Source organism: Aricia agestis, chromosome 3 (assembly GCF_905147365.1).
Source record: "Aricia agestis chromosome 3, ilAriAges1.1, whole genome shotgun sequence".
Taxonomy (NCBI): Eukaryota; Metazoa; Arthropoda; class Insecta; order Lepidoptera; family Lycaenidae; genus Aricia; species Aricia agestis.
Window position 1 is genome coordinate 16891461 of NC_056408.1, and position 21073 is coordinate 16912533.

Here is a 21073-nt window from a genome sequence, read left to right on the forward strand (position 1 = left end):
ACGACTTTGAACAGAACTTGCGGAAATTATGTCTATTGTTATTTTAATCACGCAATGATCGCTATTTAAATTTTGGTACATCACCTTCCAATCAAATTTAAGGGCTATATCAGCGGAAGCCAGCGATATGTCTGGTGAAGTTTTTTGAATAACCCCGTCGACTAACTTTAAGCGAGTATCATTTAACAGAATAAAATTATTGTCCAAAATTGACTCAATAATTTGATTGCCACGTGCATTCAAATATGTTGACCAGTTCAGGTGATGGGTATTAAGGTCTACGGCAATAAGAGTTTTTTGATCTAGGTGCGAAAAAATTTGGTCCCAGTCGTCGGAACTAACATTGACCAATGCGTTAGTATAGCTGCTCCACCCCAGCCATCCTCGCGATCACACCTAAAAATATTATATCCGGGGATACGAAAAGTGCTTCCAGGCTCAAGCCAAGTTTCGCTCACGATTGCCACATGTATCTTTTCTTGGTGTAACAGAGCTTCAAAGATAGCAGATTTAGAGCGTAAACTATGGGCATTCCATTGTAATATATTGACTGTCGAAAAAGCTGTAGTGCCACAATTTGTAGGTCTGTAAAATGCTGTACTATCCATGTTTGTTTAAAAAGCTTAAACACGGAAACTCTGAAACATACTTCAAAATATATGACACAACCTCTTCAAAAATAAACTGAACACAGGTTTTAACTTTCCCTTCCCACGACAAACTTTTTTCTAATATAACTTCCTTTAGCCTGTTCAATTTTCAATTTAATTTCAATTTATTTATTTGTTACCCATCACAACAATACATTTCAAAACAAACTTACAGTCAAGATTAATGTAGAATTAATAGCACACTAGACTTATCTTAATAACATGACAATTATTTGCGAAATAAAACATTGTACAGGATTTATCTGTGGACCTCAAACTAGGCAAAGCCTGTATCTTGGTGGTCCTAGTATTATACACAATCAATTTCACAAACAACTATTAGACGCGCTTTCGGACAAAGGACAGAAATCGAGGTTTCATCTACAATTAAACAAAGCGTTTAGACTAAATACATACTACCAATTTAACATGCAATTTTGGGAAGTTACCAATTATTATTATTATTTTTTATGAGTACAATAGTGGATAGGATAGAAAATTGTCAAAGTGTATTTAAAATTACAATTAGTTACATATAAATTACAAATAACAAATCAAAATTACGATAGTAAATTACAATAATAAACAATCATTAATATTTCTTAGCAGTAATGGTAAATTCAATGGATAGGTAGGATGGTAAGTACTTATTAATAATATAATATGTGTGTGTGTATGTATGTGTGTGTGTGTGTGTGTGTGTGTGGGTGTGTGTGTGTGTGTGTGTGTGTGTGTGTGTGTGTGTGTGTGTATGTGTGTATGTGTGTGTGTCTCTGTGTATGTGTTTATCTCTTCAAATTATGGACTTCGACAATTTTTGGACAGAAGCCATAATTTACTTGCGTGTGGTGAATTCTTAACTAAAGATTCGATCGTGATATTTCGGTCTGATGCTACCGACGAAAGAACGATATCGTAGATATAGGGCGGTAATCTTGGCAAAATTGCTTCAGAGCCCATTCCTGCATATTTTTTTATCCTACGGAGGACGAAGAGTTGTCTTACGCTAAGGACGTTAAACTCTTGGAGCAATAAAGCAGTTGGATAACGACGGGGCTTACCAAGACTTAATTACAGCGCGTTGGGCTCTTTCTAGCGTAATCATGTGAGATTTGGCAGCACCGCCCCAAATACCGATGCAGTACTGTAAGAGAGATTGGCAGAGCGCTGAGTAAACTATTTTATTGACGTGAAAGCTAGCAATCGGTCTAAGGGATTTCATTATAAATATTATTTTGCGGGTTTTCTTTGCTACGGATAGTATGTGGGGGTTAAACGTGAGTTTCTCGTCCACCTCGACACCTAGATATTTGACTGACGTGGCACGAGCAATACACTCACAGCTGCACTTTTGCAGGAGAGGGAAAAATACGGTTGGACAATTTTCACAATGTAATCTAATGGGTTCACCTATAGGTTTGGTAGCTTCAGTGATGTGGAAAAATAGAACCTTTGATTTCGCTGTGTTAAGAGAGAGGAGATTTTGGTTGAGCCACTTATTTATTAAAACCATACCTCTTTCTGCCGCACAAATAGTACTACGCCAATATTTACCTCGAAAAATTGCAACTGTGTCATCTGCGTAGCAAATTATTTCTGCATTAGGAATTTCTGCATTAGGAATTATCTAGGATTCCATTTATATAAAGGAGAAACAGGGTTGGGGAGAGGATGCTGTCTTGTGGGACACCGAAAGTGTTATTTTCTTCCTCACTCAAATAGTTCCCGAGTTTCAGCCTTTGACGTCTATTGCTGAGGTAGCTTTTAAGCCAAGAGAGGGCGTTGCCTCGTATGCCGAAGCCTTCAAGATTGCGAAGTAGCAGTGGGATCGACATTGTGTCAAAGGCCTTTGCGAGGTCCAGGAATACACCAATATTCTTGTTCCCCTCGTCTAGAGTTCCGGCTACAGTGGAAGTCAACATTCCCACGGCATCCTCCGTGCAACGACCTTTTCTGAAACCGAATTGTCGGTCAGATATTAATCCCTTTTTTTCCAGGTAGCTTACGAGTCTTTTGTTTACCACCTTTTTTTAAAATTTTGGAAAGTATAGGTAGGAGTGAGATTGGACGGTAATTTTCAATTTTGTCTTTTGGGCTAGATTTGTGAATTGGGCATACTATAGCGGTTTTCCAGCAGTCGGGAAATGTGCCAGTTTCTATACTAAGGTTGCAGATATGTGTCAGTGGTGATACGATGCTAGATTTAATGTACCTCAGCAGGAATGGTGATAGTAAGTCTGAACCCGGAGCGCCTTGGGGTTTTATTTCAGCTAGAAGATTTTCAATTTCAGTCGGATCTGCCGGACTCAGGAAGATTGAATCGGGGGAAATAGTGTTTACTTTTAAGGTTTTAAGAAGAGTTTCTTCGCTGTTGGACATTTTTTCCAGAATATTTGAAGCTAATTTGGAAGCTGCTTGAGCAAAAAAAGTATTATAAGAATTTACTGCTTGTTGGGGACATGTGTGATTCTTAATTAATACCTGTGAGTCCGGTTTGGAGTGGGGTATGTCGCTAAATTCTTTTATAGCGCGCCATAGTCTTTTCGGGTCTCGATGGTTCTTCGCTAGTATGTTGTTTTCATAATTTATTTTAAGTTTGTGCAGTAGCTGGTTACAAAAGTTCCGGTATCTCGTGTACGTCGTTTTAGCAATTTCGTTCTTTGGGTCTTTTTTTACCTTTAGGTGCAGAAGGTCTCTGTGCCGCATACAGCGCATGAGGCCGGGTGTGATCCATGGCTTTAGATTGTGTTTCTTTCGGCTGATTTTTACCTCTGTGGAAAATTTGTTAACTAGTGTTGTAAGAGTTTTATTTAGAGTCATTGTTGCGTCATTTACGTTGTTAGCGTTGAGTACATCACTCCAGTCAATTGATTTTAGAGAATCAAGGATTCCGTTGAAGTCTGTTTTCAGCTTAACCCTAGGCTTGGACTTATTCGCTTGTCTCAGCTCAGTTTCTCTAAGACTAATACCAGCCATTTTCAAGCTGTGATCGGTTACAGACGAGTTACATACGATATCCAACGCTTTTTTGTACGGTTTTATAAAGATATGATCGAGGCATGAATTGATACGAGTTGGAATGGAGATAGCAGGGAGGAAGCCAAATTCGGTCAACGTGCTAAGGTATGAGTCTACAGTATCTGATGTATCATCTACAAGATTAATGTTTATGTCCCCTGCAATTACGGTGTTACTTGTCTCTTTGTTAGATTCTAGTATTAGGTCTAGGGAAGTTATAAAATTCTGGGGTTTGGTCGACGGGGATCGGTAGATGCCTATAATATTTACGAGTTTTTCGATATTGACGGTGAGGCAATTAGCATCGTCTAAAATCGGCTCATGTGCGTTCGCAGACCAGCGGTTTCTGACGTATATCGCTACTCCACCACACTTATTTATTACCTTTTTAGTGTGGAAAGCAGTATATCCATAAATTGTTGGGATATGAGGATCCGGAGTATTAAACCAGCATTCTGTAAAAACCAGAGCGTCGAAGCAAATATCGAGTCGCTTCAGAATAACATCGAGTTGACCTGTGGCTCCTTGTGGCTCAGACTTCTCACATTGCACGATAAAATTCTAAAGTTATACCCTGCGAGAGCTGTTCCACAATCTTCAAGTTTGTCTACAGAACAGCAGTTAATGGAAAGAATGTCGTCGATGTCATTCATTAAGTTCACTATCAATGTTCATTCATTCATTAAGTTCACTATCAATGGTTTATTCAGAGATGATTGTAATTTCGTTAACACATTGTTAGTTTCCTCGCCTAGCCGCGCCTCCGAAATTAACGTTGGCATTGTCTCCGCAAAATGCCACGATAATTGTTGTAAAATTATTGTCTGTCAACACTTGGTTTAAAAATTGACAATGATGTCAGAAGTCTCACCTGGTTCTAAAATGTTTACTTGCACACCTACTTAAGGTTGAAAAAAGCGTACTAGAATAGGGTTTTTTTTGTTACCGTGGTTTGAAGCATCGTTTAGTATTGTAATACAATTGGACATATCAAGATCGTCTTTTAATTCATTCATCGCTGCAGGCGTCAAAACATTCACTACAATAGCTTTTGATTTCGTGCGCGCGCAAGTAAATTTGGGATCAAAACATGATTGAATTAATTTCGACGCACAAGAGCGAAGAGCGAAAACTGAGGTTTTCTTGTATCGTGTTATAAGCCCAGACACCTTCTGCCGCGGCGATATCCAGATCTGTAAAGTTGGTGTATCCGATTTTATGAAAAAGGTTGACACCGAAGAACTCGAAGCAGCGGCGCGATCGGCATTTTTATGTTTTTCAGACTTCAAATGCTGTTCAATATCACTGGCACCACTATGGCAAACGCTTAATTCTGCACGATACTTTTCACATCTGACATCTGAGGGAGTATTTGTTTGATGATAAACGGATATTTTGCTTGTAAGTTAAAATTGAACGTACACTTGCGTTTCGGCATTTTATGTTACAGGGCACACGAGCATCAAACAACAACAAAACAAATATCTAGAAGTGGGCGAACGAAAAATCTGTTAAACGATTAGTAAACAAAGCGCGCGAGTGATGGCCGATGAGTGATGATGTCTTCGCCGCTCCCGGCTATCGTCGCGTCGCATCGACCGACGACGCCGTCTCGCTCTTCTCGCTCACCGCTCGCGTCCAGCCGGCTCGACTACTCAAATTTTAACGCGGCTTCAGAAAACGGGACAATTTGGCGTCCCAGAGACCATTTCCGGGACACCGGGACACGTAGCTATAAAACGGGACAATCCCATTCAAGCCGGGACGTCTGGTCACATTAGCTATGCTTATCTGTGGTATATTACGTCGAGTGCGGCAGCCGCAAACCGGTTCCGGCGTTATCGGCCGCACGGGCAATCTATTAACAGCTTTTAAAGGTCGGGGGCTCAGGTGTTTGTATTTTCTCACTACCCTCAACAGACGTGAGACGTTATTTGTTGAAAATCGGATCGGAGTTGAAAATGTTCTTACGAAACAACGGCTACTTGACATCATATAATTGTTAACAGGAGGCAATCCCATAGGACCACTGTGACATTCTATGTCATCAAGCTGACATGCACCTCGCTGTGTTTACATATCCTGTAAAATTATCGTGAAGCATTGTGTTGGGTTCTTCAGCTCGTTTTGAACAAGGTCCAACTGATTTTTAGTAGCCTAAATATTAGCAAGAAGATTAATCTCCTCACACATTAGCACTTGATTTTTAAGAATTTGTGTAACAGCGAAATGATAAAAAAGTATAGGAGAGAGTTTTTGTAATTCCCTCGCTACAAATATTGGCAGCGCTTCTGGGTCATGTTCTTTTAAGGTAGAAATAACATCATCTATGTCACGAAGCTTCTTCCCATCACGTCTTCGGGTCTTCATAGTCTTTGATATTGACTCGTACAATAACCTTTTTGCATTACTGATGTCATTTTCCGAGAAAGCGGTAATGCAAACACGACTAATACTTTCTTCATCCATGATATTAATTGTATTACAAATGTAGGCAAGCACTTCATTTATCACAATGTTACAGTTTGAACATTTTACCAAATTAGACATTATTAACACTTAAAATCACTCCTTTTGTATATTTCAAGCGTTCATTTACGCTTTCGGCGTGACAACGACAACATAATATTTTGTTTTCTCATTTTTTTACGACGTACAACATCAATGTCACTTGCGCTTCCGAATTTCGTTTTACTTCGGTTTCTTTATCCAGTAGGTCATCGCAATTTTTTATGCTAATTTTTTTTATTTCTAAAATCGTCGGAGGTAAGTACTGTACGACTCCGACAAGTTTCATTTTTTCACTGTCTGTTGGCCGAGTAAATTAAAGCGGTATAGCATGCAATCGCTGTCTGAACTTCGATCCGTTATAAGGTTCAAAGAACACGAAATCTCCTAAAAATGATGCATAAATTAGTAAACAAGTTATACAATGTGTCCCGACACCGGTGTCTGATCCTTTAATGTTGTTATTTATGGCATATTTTGTCGACAAATTGGCGCTCAAATTTTTTTTCTCTCTCAAGGTTGTAAAATGGTGGCCATTTTAGTTTTTCTCGGGCTTTCACACTAATCTGACTAGAAATGCTCTTGTAAATATCCTATGAAGATAAAAAAGATCTCGTTTGATAGCTTTTGTGGACTACGCTTACACAGGCAATATATTATAAATTTCGTGGAGTTAAACATAGAAAACCCAAATTTGAGAAAAAAAATGTGTATTTTTTATTAATGGCTTTTTGTGAAAAATCTAGCACATTAAACTGGTTCTTTTTTATTTTTAAAAGATAGAGAAAGATTTTATCTTCTAAAATTATTTTTCTTCAATGTTTTAAGTCAGATAGTTTAGAAGTTATAACGATTTTCTTATGATAAGGTATATCGTTCAGATTAGTATGAATCCAGAGATTTTTTTTTTCAAAAGTTGGGAAAAAAAAATTGAAGCGGTACGCAAAGGGAGGTCACAAAAAATGATTGTTTAGGGATGAGATTTTTTTACAATTAACCTCGACTCGAGGTTGCAGGTTGACGCAATATATACCGACTTTTCCTCCGCATTTGACAGAGTGGATCACGCGTTATTGATTTGTAAACTGGAGACATGTGGTATCTTCGGTGCTCTACTAGCCTGGTTTACTTCATACCTTAAAGACAGAATACATTTCGTTTGTATAGATGGTTTTGAATCACTGCTCTATCTGGAGTTCCCCAGGGATCCCATCTAGGTCCCTTACTATTCTCAGTATTCATAAACGATATTTTTCAGGTGATAAAATACTGTATGCGTTCAATGTTCGCCGACGATCTCAAATTGTATATGATTGTACCAAGGGAGTCGCTACTTCTGCAAAAGGATCTAGACAGTATTAGCAAATGGTGCTCTGACAATAAAATGACATTGAATCCTAAAAGGTGCTTTCATGTTAAATTTACTAGAAAAAAGTTACCATATCCCTCCAAGTATTTGTTGGATGGGTGTACTCTCGAGGAAGTCAATGAAATACGTGACCTCGGTGTCACTCTGGACACGAAGCTCACCTTCAACTCTCACGTGAATAATATCGTTAAAAAGGCGTCGCAGATGATGGGATTTTTATATATCTATATAACTCACTAGTAAAGAGTAATCTCGAATACGCTAGCTCCATCTGGAACCCTGCTACCGCGGTTCTGTCGCAGCGAATTGAAGCAATACAAAGGTCGTTTACAAGGCATTTAGCCTTCACAAGCAGCGCTATATCTCACAGGGCACCGTATATCCAACGTCTCGGGTTCTTCAAAATTATTTGCCTTAAGATGCGGAGAACTGCTCACTGTCTTTTACTTCTCCACAAAATTGTCAATATCCATACAGGTTGTACCGAACTCCTACATCATAAATCGCTGACCGTACATTACAACTTACCACGTAAACCTATTACTAAAATCCTACGGGGTCCTAATTCCAAAACCAATCTAGGGTCAAATGCTCCTATCTCCAAAATGTGTAGTGAATATTGTACGATCAACAACGCATTAACCGATATCGATATCTTTCATGATACATTTAGCCAGTTAAAAAACAAAATTTGCAAGCACTTATATGTGGTAAATGACATCGAAAGACGATAATAATGAATGTATATAATATATCACAATGACTCTATCAAATAATTATTATTATTTATTCCTTTTAATGAACTCTATATCGATTAAGTTACGTAAACTGTGATGTTATTTGCTTTAAGTAATTTAAATTTTCATAGATTCTTCCCTTTTTTTAATATAATATCATTAGTATTAATTTATTAATTATTGTTAAGAAAAATTTATTAATATTGTTTAAAATTTTAAATAATTTTACTGATGTGGCCCATTTGATCTTCTTTTAAAATTGTGTTTGTATTTTCTAATTTTATTTTATTTTATTTTAACTGATCTTAGTTGCGATTTAGGTGTATTGTCGTAGTTTTAAGTTATTTATTGTTATTATTATGAAATGTAGCTTGTTATTACTGTTATAATTAATTTGCATGAAATTTTAATTTTATTTAATTCATAATCATTATTAATCATATTTTATTGTTTTAATTGTGTTTTGTTAAGAAATCGATTTTTATATTGTATTTGTAGAGCTATAATCGTGAATGCTGTGTCGCCTGTTAAGGTACATGCATCGGTACAGATTACTATTATTGTGTTTAACAAGGTTTTAATGCATGTACTGTTTGGTGTCCTTAATTTAAATAAATAAATATTTTAACAAACAAAATGGTTTTATTTATGCTTTAAGTTCTAAGGTTCAACATCAAGTTCAATAATCAAGAATGGTCCTTCATAAAGCTCGGTCGGTTTGGTTTTGGTCGGAAACGAACGTTTCGGACTTCATCAGAGCTGACTGGTCGTCGTGTAGTCCCGAACTTAATCCACCGGATTATGATTTTTGGTCGGTTTTAGAGTAGGGATGGACATTTAAAATATACATCGATGTTTTTTTCGATGTAATGCATCGACCGGTCACATCGATGGTAATACGATGTATTGAGAAATACATCGATGTTTCTTAAACATCGATTGTTTTCGCCATGACGTATTTTAGGTTAGGTTAGGCCTTAATTAAAACAAAAATATGTATTAATAAAAGCAGGAAATATATTTATTCAAATTCAAAATCACACAGCCAACACATTTTTTTTTACATATTCCAATATTTTTTGTCAATGCTATGTAAAAATAAAAGTTTACTTAATCTTTTCCCCTTCAATCGGTTCCTTCGTTCAGTCAAAACTAGCCCTGCCTGTGAAAAAAGTCTTTCTGAAGGTACTGACGTGCCAACTATTGTCAAATACTTGAAAGCTATTTTGTACAGCTTCGGGAATTGTATTTTATAATCCCTCCAGATTTCTAACGGATTTTCGTTCAGTCTTCCAACAGGACTTCTGAGATAAACTGAAAGTTCGTCAGACAAAACATCTTCAGATTTGTTAATTTTCCAGTTACGATGCACTAACTTATGGTGATCAGTCCATAATGAAAAGACCTCTTCATTTTTATCAGATTTATCAGAATCTGACTCAGGTTCTTCATTGCTTTGCAAATTCTTCTTCATTATATCCTTAATTTTCGAAACAGCATTCGAACAAGCTATTGCATCATTGAAATGTATTCTTTTGAACCGTGGATCTAGAATACTTGCGATAGCAAGAGCACTCACATGTTCTATAGAACCCATTCTTTTATTTATTTCATTAATAGCAAGTTTTTGCACCTCCTTCGCTACGGGATCTTCTATAACAGCTGAAGTTATTTTAGAGAGCATGCAACGAACTAAGGGAATAATTTTACTACTTGTGCAGTATTTATCACCCGAAATTTCTTTTGTAGCCGCTTCCAAGGGTCGCAACACCACGATGACAGACGATACAGTAGATATATCCGATGCACTGAGCATTGCAGGTGCTCTGGGGTGGCGGAAGAGAATATCATTTATGACACTGCGGAGTTCTAGAAATCTTTGTAACATATAGTATGTACTGTTCCAACGAGTATCCACGCTTTGTATTAATTTTACCCCAGCAGGAGACTCCATAGCCGCAGCAGTGGCTTTACGTAACTCGTCACTAGCTACGCAACTCTGTTTAAACCAAGTCACTATTGTTTTTACTTTAGAAACAATGTTTCTCCACTCAGTACACATCATTGTGCCTTCAGCTACCAAATTCAAAGTATGGGCAAAACATGGGATATGTTTCCTTCTACCGAACGCTAATTCGATCGCCTTTACTATATTGGCTGCGTTGTCAGTAACAACAGCCGTTACATTCTCTTGGTCTATTTTCCAGTCTTGGCATACCTTTAAGAGAATTTCAGAAAGATAATCTGATGTATGTCTTTCATCCAATTCGTACACGCCTAAAGTGATTGAGTATAGTTCAATGTCTATTCCGAAATGCGCTGTGATGCCCAAAAAACTTTTCATATTTAAGGTATCCGACCAAATATCCGTTGTTAGGGTTATATCTTCTATAGAGGATAGCATTTTTTTAATTGTCTCTGAAATTACTTCATATTTATCGTCCAGCCAGCGTCTTAGAGTTGTTCTACTCGGGAGTTTATATTGAGGAGCAACTGTTTTCATTAGAGTTCTGAAGCCTTCGTTTTCAACAATTGAGAAAGGCTGATGGTCTTTGCAAATCATGAATAATAAACAGTTGTTCAGTTTCCTTGTCTTCTGTCCAGATTCTGAGTAAGAAGAAATATCTTTAAAGGCGGCCTGTATTGTTTTTTGGCGTTTTAAAGGGGTAACGTTTTCTTCTAAGTCTAAATCAATAGTTTCATTTACGGTTTTCGGTAACGGCTCACAGGATCTTTTATTGCCACTGCCACTTGTACTAGGAATCGGTTCAGATTGAAGTAAACCATCATCAATGTTATCGTTAGGCGTTACCTTGGTATTTAGAGGATTCGATATTTCTTCTGCATTTAATGTATTTTGTTTTGGCTGAATTTCAAGATAAGCAGCCTTATGAACATTACGAACGTGCCCAATTAAGTTCGTAGTATTTCCAGCAGACTTAATTTCCTTTTGACATAGTTTGCATTTCGTTTTCTTATCATCAATTTTGTTAAAGAACTGCCAAACTGAACTTTTTTTCTTGGGTCCCATTATAACTGAAAGTTAAAAAAATAATACTTTATAGCACGGTTTACGTGGTATTTATAATAATACCTATTAACTGCCTAGTAAAATACAAATATGTTTATGCCGCATCATAATCGATAATATAGTATCGATAACTTGGAATCACTACGGTAGGTAGTATTTCAGGGTAAAAATATAACCTTCCAATCAAATCGTATTACATTGCGAAATTAATGCAAACTTCGTAACGTAATCTTCTCTTTTATATGTTAATTAGTTATATGCACGCGCAGTAAAACGTAAAATATTTTCAACATAAGTAATTACTTTCTACTTTTTGACAACAAAACAATGTGATATTACCAGTAAAATTTCGAACCCATTATCACTAAATACATTATTCTGTTTATTAATACACATACCTGTTGATAAATCAAAGTTTCTTTTTAGTTTCAAACAAAGCAAACACTTGTATCGTATTAAAACACAACACACGTTTCCACAGCAGAGACTCGGTCGGCCATATTGTTTTTTTTTTTTTTTTTCATATAATGGCACTTCGGCTATAACCATGGCCAGTGTCGAGTATAATATTATGGCGGGAAAACAATATTCTTTATACAATTTTTTCTATATTATCGTCAGGTCAGTCAGGTCTAAAGTCTAGTCAAAGTCTAAGTATAAAGTCAATACAGTCAAGAAGTCAAGTCGGTCGATTCAGTAAAGTGGTAGGACGCTTTACTGAAACTTTTGATGGAGTTTTGGAGGGAACACAAAAAAGCACGTTTCTGGTTATTACATCACTTTCCCACACTTGTGCACGATAATGAATATTTAATGGTTAATGTCCTACCAATATTACACATTAAAAACCCAGATAACACAATTTTAGGAAAATAATATAAAAACACAACATCACTCTTTCACGTTCTTCCAAAAACTCGGCCATATTGTTGTTTTGTTTTGTTGGTTTAATTTAAATACTTTTAATTTTGCTATACCGGCTCCGCGGCAATGGAAACATAGCCGATTCAGCCTATAATAACTGATAGGCGCGTTTGTTATATTGGCAGCACTGATTATAACGTTTCGTTTCACTCATAGTATACTCATTCCTAATTTGCTTGGTCGATGTATCGAATGAAAAACATCGATATATATTCGATGTTGAAGTATTAACAATACATCGGTTTATACGATGCATCGTTACTATACATCGAGTGTTTTAAATAAATCGATGTATATCGTCCATCTCTATTTTAGAGAGTATGGCTGTAAATGCCGTGATAATTTGGAGTCACTAAAACAATCCATACGACTGGCAGTGAAGAATTCATGGAAAGAGTCCGTGTTTCTAATGATAACTGGCCACAATGTTTAAAGGACGTTATTGTAGCTAATGAAGGCCAATTTGAATTAGCTTTTAATATTTTAAATTGTTTTATATTTATGTATTAAACTGTAAAAGTAATAAAATTTATTTGCAATAGAAAAAAAATGTTTTTCTTTGTATCAGTATTTATGGCAAGACTAGGTATATTAAAAAAATATAAATTAAACATACCCGGTAGGTGAGACACAAAATTTATAAGGTCGTGGTAAAGTGCCTACTCGACTGTCACTTGTGGACCGTAGGGCTACTCGCCTGGAATATTCGTGTGAAGCTGGGACGCTGGAGGTACTGTTCTTCCTCACAGCCGCAGCGTTGCATTGAAGTTGGCCAGAGTTAGATACGTAGTGAAACAAGGGCGGCGGTTAACGAACTGATTTATTAGACTGTATGCATTCGCACGGAGCGATCGCGAAGTACAAAATGTTACCTATCTATAGTTAATGCGCATACGGCGCGTACCCAACAGCCAGGAAGGAGCGTGCGACTGCCGACGCAGTCAAATAAATTCGGAGCAGTGATACCTGGAATCCATATTAACTCCGTCTCAGTGACCGAGAAGAGCGCCCTCTATCTACAGCGGTAGCGGTGTTGCCGTGGTAGGCCGTCAGGAAATCAAGTTAAATACAATTTTGAAATGTATATACAAGAGTTTTGTTATAAAATAGTACTAGCTAAATGTGTGCTAACAAAACTTACCCTAAGACGGGGATTTCTCCAATTAAATTATCTCAACTAGATTAATATGAACTATTAGACAGGTAGCAAAATATTATGCGTACATTATTAAATAAAATAATTTATTTAAGCATTGGCAACGGCCTCGAGTCGTTTTTCTTTTTATCTCCCGAAATCAAAGCAGTAAGCCTGAGAACCAATATTTCAAATAAAAAAAATGAATTAATACAATTCTTATTTTTAAATTTTTGTTTTTTTAAACAGAACAGAAATTGGTAAAGGCAAATCGAACGTTAGTTCTTCTTTACAACTAAAAGTATACCTTTTTCGAATAAAATATTATTATGAATTATTAAAAATGTAATTAATATATTAGTATTAAGTAAAATATAATAATAACAAATGAGTGTAAGTAACGTTCCGTTACAGCATATTAATTATATAATAAATACCTTAAAACTAACATACATATTTTATATATACTTAAAAAACTAACACTGTCACATTTTGCAGGCGACACGATTCGCTTTGTTCCGGAGACTCCCCCGGAACCTCCGGTAGACTACATCCATCAGCCAGAACTCCGGCGCCTCGAAAGTCGACAGAAGATTCGTCGTTACTCTCACCACAAAGGAGCTAAAGTTAACATTGTGGCGAGACTGCAGACGCTCGACCCTCAGGCGCAGTGTCGTCTTCTTCTGGATGTAGTCCACGACGTCCTCGACCTCCATGGACCAGTGCAGGCGGGATATGTACAGAGGCGTCACAGGGACGTCGCTCCGCAGACGCAGCTCAGGTACATATAGTGCGGTGCCGCGATGGTTGCGGGCGGCGGGCTTCTTCTTCCTCCTCTCCACCAAGCTAACCTTAACAATAACTATGACCATAAAATTTGGTAGATGTCAATTGCTCAAGTTAATGGGGTTGAGAGTATAAAAAATAAATTATCCATAAATTTAGAGGAGAAAATAATTTGATATGCCAACAATGTGCCTTTAACCGAGGAAAATTGAGCGGTTAGGGTTATCGCAATGGGGTTATCGTTATATAATCGTCCTTTATTAACTTTAACCAGAGACTTGACAATTCATATTTTGACATTTTGTTACAGTTAAAGTTATAGTTAGAGTAAGTTGGTGCAACCACCCTAAACAATGTGTACTTGTTATTATATACGTAAATAAGCAATTTTATGAATATTGTATTATAAAAAAGTTGTCTTAAATACCTTTTCATGAATGTGAGGGAAATCACATGCAGCAACAAGCAACAATAATTGAAATGAGCTGTCGAATGGACAGGTGTTCGTCAATGTTATATATTGATTATCCAAAACAATAGCGTGAAGCTTTTCTCTGTTATTCGACTCTATATCATCACTATCATCCACTGAGTGTGATTCAACGTATTTTAAATTAGTTTTACAGTAAACACATTTTTCTTGGTAAGGGCTGGAATAATTATCATTATCGCTTTATCGGTATCGTTTTTATAATTTTTTTCTTTATTATCTTCATTATCCCAACACTCTTTTGGAGAAAAACACTTTTCTACTTCGGAATTCACAACATTCGTTCTTCCTAAAAGATACTTTACATGTGTTTCTATTACAGCATCAACCCAAAGTCCCTTTTTTTTATAAAAATGCGTTTATTGAGGAAGGCTATAAGCTATATTTTATCAACATAAGACTAAAAGGAACGAAGAAATAGAGGAAAATGTGTAAAAACGGGGGAAATTATTTGAAAGGGCTTGGTCCGATTTGAAAAATTCTTTCAGTGTTAGATAGCACATTTATCGAGGAAGGCTATAGGCTATATTTTATCACGCTAAAACTAACAGGAGTGAAGAAATAGAGGAAAATGTTGAAAAAAACTGAGGAAATTATTTGAAAGGGCTTATCCCACGAACTACTGGAGCAATTTTTCTGTTATTTGGCACAGATAAGAAATAGACCACGTGAAGGACCATAGGCTATTATATATTGTCTGTGAAATATCTCATTTACGGGGGGAAGCCGCGCTGAACGTATTTAACGCGTGGTAACGACATCCCGCGTAAGCGGTTGGACCCATTTTGCTGAAATTTGGTATAAAGATACTTTGAGTCCCGAAAAAGAACAAAGGATACATTTTGTCCCGGAAAAATGTACGGTTACTGCACAATATACTTTTATGATTTGCGCATAAACTATTCAATCTATTTTGATGAAAATTTTCAGTCTCGGGAATGGACAAGGGATACTTTATATCCCGGAAAATATAGTACGGTTCCCGCACAATAAACTTTTATGATTCTCGCCTAAACTATTTAATCTATTTTGATGAAATTTGGCATGGCGTATGGAGATACTAGTTTGAATCTGGGACAAGGAATGTTTTTGTCCCGGAAAAATGTGCGGTTCCCACACAATATACTTTTCTGATTTGCGCGTAAACGATTCAATCGATGTACGGGTACAAGTAACAACTATAAACAAAAGTCCACGCGGACGAAGTCGCGGGCAACAGCTAGTTGAAGATAATATAGACGTGATGACAATTATTATTATTATTGTGAAAGAACCCATTAAAACGGACCAAAAAGTACCCGGAAAAGAAAACAGATAATAATATTATGTAAAAAAGCAAACTATCGATGGGCGTTATAATTGCCAAAAATGTAACTTTGCGTTTTACGGCAGAAAAAAACAAAATGGATGGCATGCTAAAAAAATACTGTGAGGAATTTTTACAAAACGGCCCTAAGGAATGGGATTATCTTCGTCACATTTGCTTGGAAGTGTTGTGTATGGCAACTTTTTGGTTTTAAGTCACGTTGTCAATAGTTGTAATCTGTGGTTTAGATCACGCTTAGATAAATTGTGGCACGTGGACAGAAAATGGTTATAAAATAAAGAACAGAAGATTTTACATTGGTTTTATTACTAACACATTATATTTTACTGGCGACGAGAAAAACGGCAATGACTAAATGGCTCCAATTGGGCAAATGGAACTATTTAATCCAGACAAACAGGATTTCAATGATTACAGTGAAAGAATGGAACAATTCTTTATCGTGAATGCTGTCGAAGAGAAAATGAAAGTACCGATGTTCCTCACGTTAATCTGGCCGGAAACATAATATTATAACGAAAAATTTAGTGTCGCCGAAAACACCTGCGAAGAAAAGTTACACTGTAATTATATCAGTTCTATCAAAGCACTACACTGTGAGGAAACTAGCCATTGCGGGTCGATACGAGGTTTACAATTGTAAAAGAAGGCAAAATCAAAGTATAAATGACTTCATCGTCGAAATAAAAAAGAAGTCGGCGTTGTGTAATTTTGGATCATTTTTGGACGAAGCCTTAAGGGACAGACTGGTTTGTGGATTGTCTGATGAAAAAGTTATAAAAAAGTTATTGGCGGAGGGCGACACTCTTTCTTTTGTGGAAGCGGTAAAAATAGCCACAGCATATGAGAGTGCCGAAAGAGAATCAAAAAATATGCAGCCAGAGGTAGCAGAGCGCGAAATTCAGATAGTACAGAAAAAAAGGACTAATGCCACAGTTACATGGCAGAGGCGTTCCCCATCTAGACAGGAAAAGGCTGAATGCAGTCGATGCGTGGGAAACCATGTTGCTGACAAATGTTATAAGAAAACGTGGACGTGTTACACTTGTTACACTTGCAAAAGGCAGGGACATGTAGCAGCAAAATGTTATTTTCGTCCGAAGGACAGAAATGTGGTGAAGAATTTGGAAATAGAGCAACCTGAGGAGGAGAATGTAGTTCTGGGCAGTATTCAGCATATTATGGTTGAAGAAGAGGCTGCCTGGGTAACATTATGACTCAAAAATGGAAAATCTATCAAACTACAAGTGGATACTGGTGCCTGCAAAACAGTCATACATTAAAGTGATTTTGAAAAGTATTTTGATAAAAATGTGCTCAGGAAATGTAATTATAAGTTAAAACCTGTATCAGGAGAGCCATTAAGGGTTATGGGATCTATCAAGTTAGAGTGACGGGAAATAATTGTATTTGACAGTTATAGATTGTGATAAGTATTTTCAACCTCTTATTGGTAGAAATTGGCTAAAGATTATTTTTCCAAGTTGGCAAAAGTATTTTGAAATTAAGAAAATTGTAGGGGATGAAAATGAAAAACATTTAATTAAGAAATTGATTGATGAGTAATATATCTTACGATTGGAGAGTCCTAGCCTAGTTGATGAGCTGGAATCGCGATGACAGACTGCTTTCTTCAACTACCTCACTTTTTACACATAAACAAGTCACTACCCGCATTGTCCATATATAACAATGAGGTAAGAAATAATTTAAAGAAAATGTTTGAGAAGGATCGGTCCTCCCATATATTAAATTTGAAAGCAAATCAAAAGCTAAAACCTGGGGCAGAGCCTATCTTTCATAAAGCTTATACTATTCCTTACCCATGAACCTAAAACCCATGCATGTGTAATAGGCTCAAATAGCTCAATCTATTTTGTCGATCAAGGGAATTGTTGAATTTTTAAAAAAGGTTATTGTTTAAATATCAATTTTAATAATAATATTTTTCTGAGATTGACTTTTATGAAGGTAGGCTTCTAGAGAATTAATAAACAATTCCCCGTTTTTTTGAGATGGCGATCTATATATTCGAAGTATGTTAAAGTTAGAAGCAATTATTTGTATCGAAGTAAGAGTTGAAAAGATAAAATTAAATCATGCGGATTTAATTTTATCTTTTCTACTCGAACTTCAATACAATTTTTTACCGTCACCGTAAATAGTCACCACTCCGTCATTTTGATTTAACTGCCTTAGAGTGTGATAAGCAGTATAGTTATGGCTGTTGAAAATTCAAATGCGAAGCTTACGGGACCGAACTCATGGCGCGGTTTTCGCCCGCGCCCGCCGCGGTTGCGGTGCGGCGGTTTTATTTCAGAACTCACGAGACCGCTGATTTGTGCGGGCCCGCAGCCGCCGCGGTTGCGGTCAACGAACGCAAACTCGGCGGGCGATAATCACAAGACGGGCGGTTGCAAGGCGGGCAGACACGATCAGTTGAGATCCAGGCCGCCATGGACACACCAAAAACGAGATGGTGCGGTATACTTACTTTACAGAAGAATAAAGAAAAAAGATTCAAAAGGTTCTGGGTGCATCCACTGATTCAGAATAGAGATCGTTGAGGATTATTTGTTACTCTTATTAGTTATTAGTAAATTAAAGGACGAAAAAAAATCTTTAATTATTTTAGAATGTCCATAACTAGTAATTAGAACTTTTTAAAAATGAAATCTTCTTTTCAAAAAAACACTAATATGCGAGATCCTATATCACCGGAGGAAACGTTGGCAGTAATATTGAGGTATGAATGCATATTTAAAAAAACAAGTAATAATATTTGTTATATTATTTATTTATTCAAAATACACATTATCTGTCAAATTATTATAAGCTGAAGACACCGATGGAAGATTTTTTGGACTTTGGGTATTACTTTCAGTTTCAGGAGTATACGGTAACAAGTGCTACGGTAGCTGGAGAATATTTATTCCGGTTATTTTCTTCACTGTGATCATAATATGTTGCAAATTGATGTTACGAAAATGCTGGTAGATTATCATCAAGATAGTCGATAATTTGGAGAAATGCTGTTTGAAATTTTCTAGTTTTTGCTTCATCAAAGTTTTGCAATGAAGGTTAAATTCCACGAAGAAATGACAAGTGTCTATCTTCTCGCTGAGACAAGAAGTCTATTAATACTTTGTCGGCATCGTCCTTTTTTTTCTTTTCTTTTTAGCAGCTGGTTGAGAAAAGACTGGCTTAGGTGTAGCAAAATCAGCAGACGTAGTACGGTACGAGAAGTAGTATTGGTAGTTTGTTCAGTTGTAATAATGTTTGTTAAGGTTGAGGAGGTATTTTCAATAGGTAAAATAAAAAAAAATATCAGTCTGTCAATCTCACGGTTACACGATATTCTTTCGTCAGTATGGATCAGGCTGATATACTGAACTGATGCCAGACTGATCGTGTAATCATTGTGATAAAATCAAACACTCTAATTATAATAAATCACCTTTTAATTACTCACTTCCAAATTCTTCACAACACTTTATGTATAGTTACTTTAAACTGCACTAATAATTCACTGTGACAGTTCTACCACAGTGTAAATAGATACAGTAGTCCAACGCACACGTCTAGACAGAGCAATCGTGCGGGCCGTGCGGGGTGATAGAGGCGCGGTAGCGATACCAAGCTGCTATACACTCGCTTGGTACACGTCAGCCGGGGTTGACGCTTTTTAATTTAATTGTTTTAAGTGGTTTGCGACCGAAGGTGTTTAGTTTGAGTTGTATGTATGTACTTATTTAAAATGGTTCATACTAATTAAACTCATTTATTTATTATTGACATTCAAAGTTTTCAAATGAATTAAAAATCAAAGATAGATACTTTTGAGTATCAATTTAAGTCTTAAATCCATAAAATGACTTTTGTTTTTTAACCAGAAGAATAATTTTATCAGTTAACTTGACACATGGTATAAATGGTAAACAATTCCGAAAGTCACTTGTGAGTTGTAACTTAGGCTTAAGTCACGTAGGTGTCATAAGGTGTCACGTGGACAATTTAATCGAGATCGCTCAAACTCAAACTTAACTCAAACTCAATTTTTTTTTATTCAGAATAAAACTGCCTGCCCTTCGGTATCAGTTCGGCACCAAGAACTTTTGCATCCCTAAGCAATTGGATTGCACAAAAGTTACGAGAGCGCGGAATACGGGTGGTTGTCTACCTAGGCGATTTTTACTAGCAAATCAGGATATCACAGAGTTGATCCGTCACACCGAGATCACTGTAAACCTACTCAAATACCTAATAATAAGCTGGGCAATAAACACGGAATAGTCAATTTTACAGCCAAGTCAAATTGTTGAGTATCTTGGAATCTGTTGGAACACTGCAACCAATCAAAAATCTCTTCCAGTAATGAAGCTAATAAAGCTGAAAGATCGGCTCACAACCGTCTTGACCTTAACCAAACAGACTGCTTCCCTGAAAGATCTTCAGATTTAGTAGGAATAATGAACTTTGCGAACTACGTTATCCCACGCGGCAGGTTGAATTACCGTCATTTACAAGGCCTATGTATCAGCCGACTACACGAGAAGTCGACCATCCTCCGACCAGACATCGCAGAAGCTCTGGAAAATGTCAAATGGTGGAAAGACCACCTCGAGATCAAATCCGATATTCACATGCCTTCTCCAACGGCATTCATAGTGACGGACGCCTCCGACATAGCTTGGGGCACTTAAATAAACAATGTCTATATTTCAGGGATATAGATAGAGGCAGAAAAATTACATCATTGCAATCAAAAAGAAATGCTTGCCATTTTGAAAGCAGTACAGCATTACTCCAGGAACCTATTCAAAGCTATTCTGCACATTCAAAGCGACAACAAAACTGTGGTGTCGTACCTGAGAAATGAAGGGGGAACAGTCTCCCCGGCACTTTTAGAACTAACATACGAAGTTCTGAATGTTTTCGATTCCTACCAAATTCAGTTTACGATTCATCACATTCCAGGCATTTACAACGTCGAAGCCGACAGATTGTCAAGACTTCGCAACCTACCGGAATGGCATCTGCTCCCACAATTGACACAAAAGATCTTCAAAAAATGTGGGACTCCCCAAATAGACCTATT

At 36.8% G+C, this 21073-nt stretch overlaps 1 protein-coding gene across 1 annotated transcript; it reads right to left on the reverse strand.

Annotated features, from left to right (window-relative positions):
- Positions 1 to 355: 355 nt before the first annotated feature.
- Positions 356 to 11814, reverse strand: LOC121740535 (E3 SUMO-protein ligase ZBED1-like). Its single transcript, XM_042133273.1, has 4 exons — positions 11712 to 11814; positions 9365 to 11318; positions 3327 to 3421; positions 356 to 396 (listed from the first exon to the last, which is right to left on the reverse strand). Exons 2-4 carry the CDS (start codon positions 11311 to 11313, stop codon positions 356 to 358), a joined length of 2085 nt encoding a protein of 694 aa, XP_041989207.1. The 5' UTR covers positions 11314 to 11318; positions 11712 to 11814.
- Positions 11815 to 21073: the final 9259 nt, after the last annotated feature.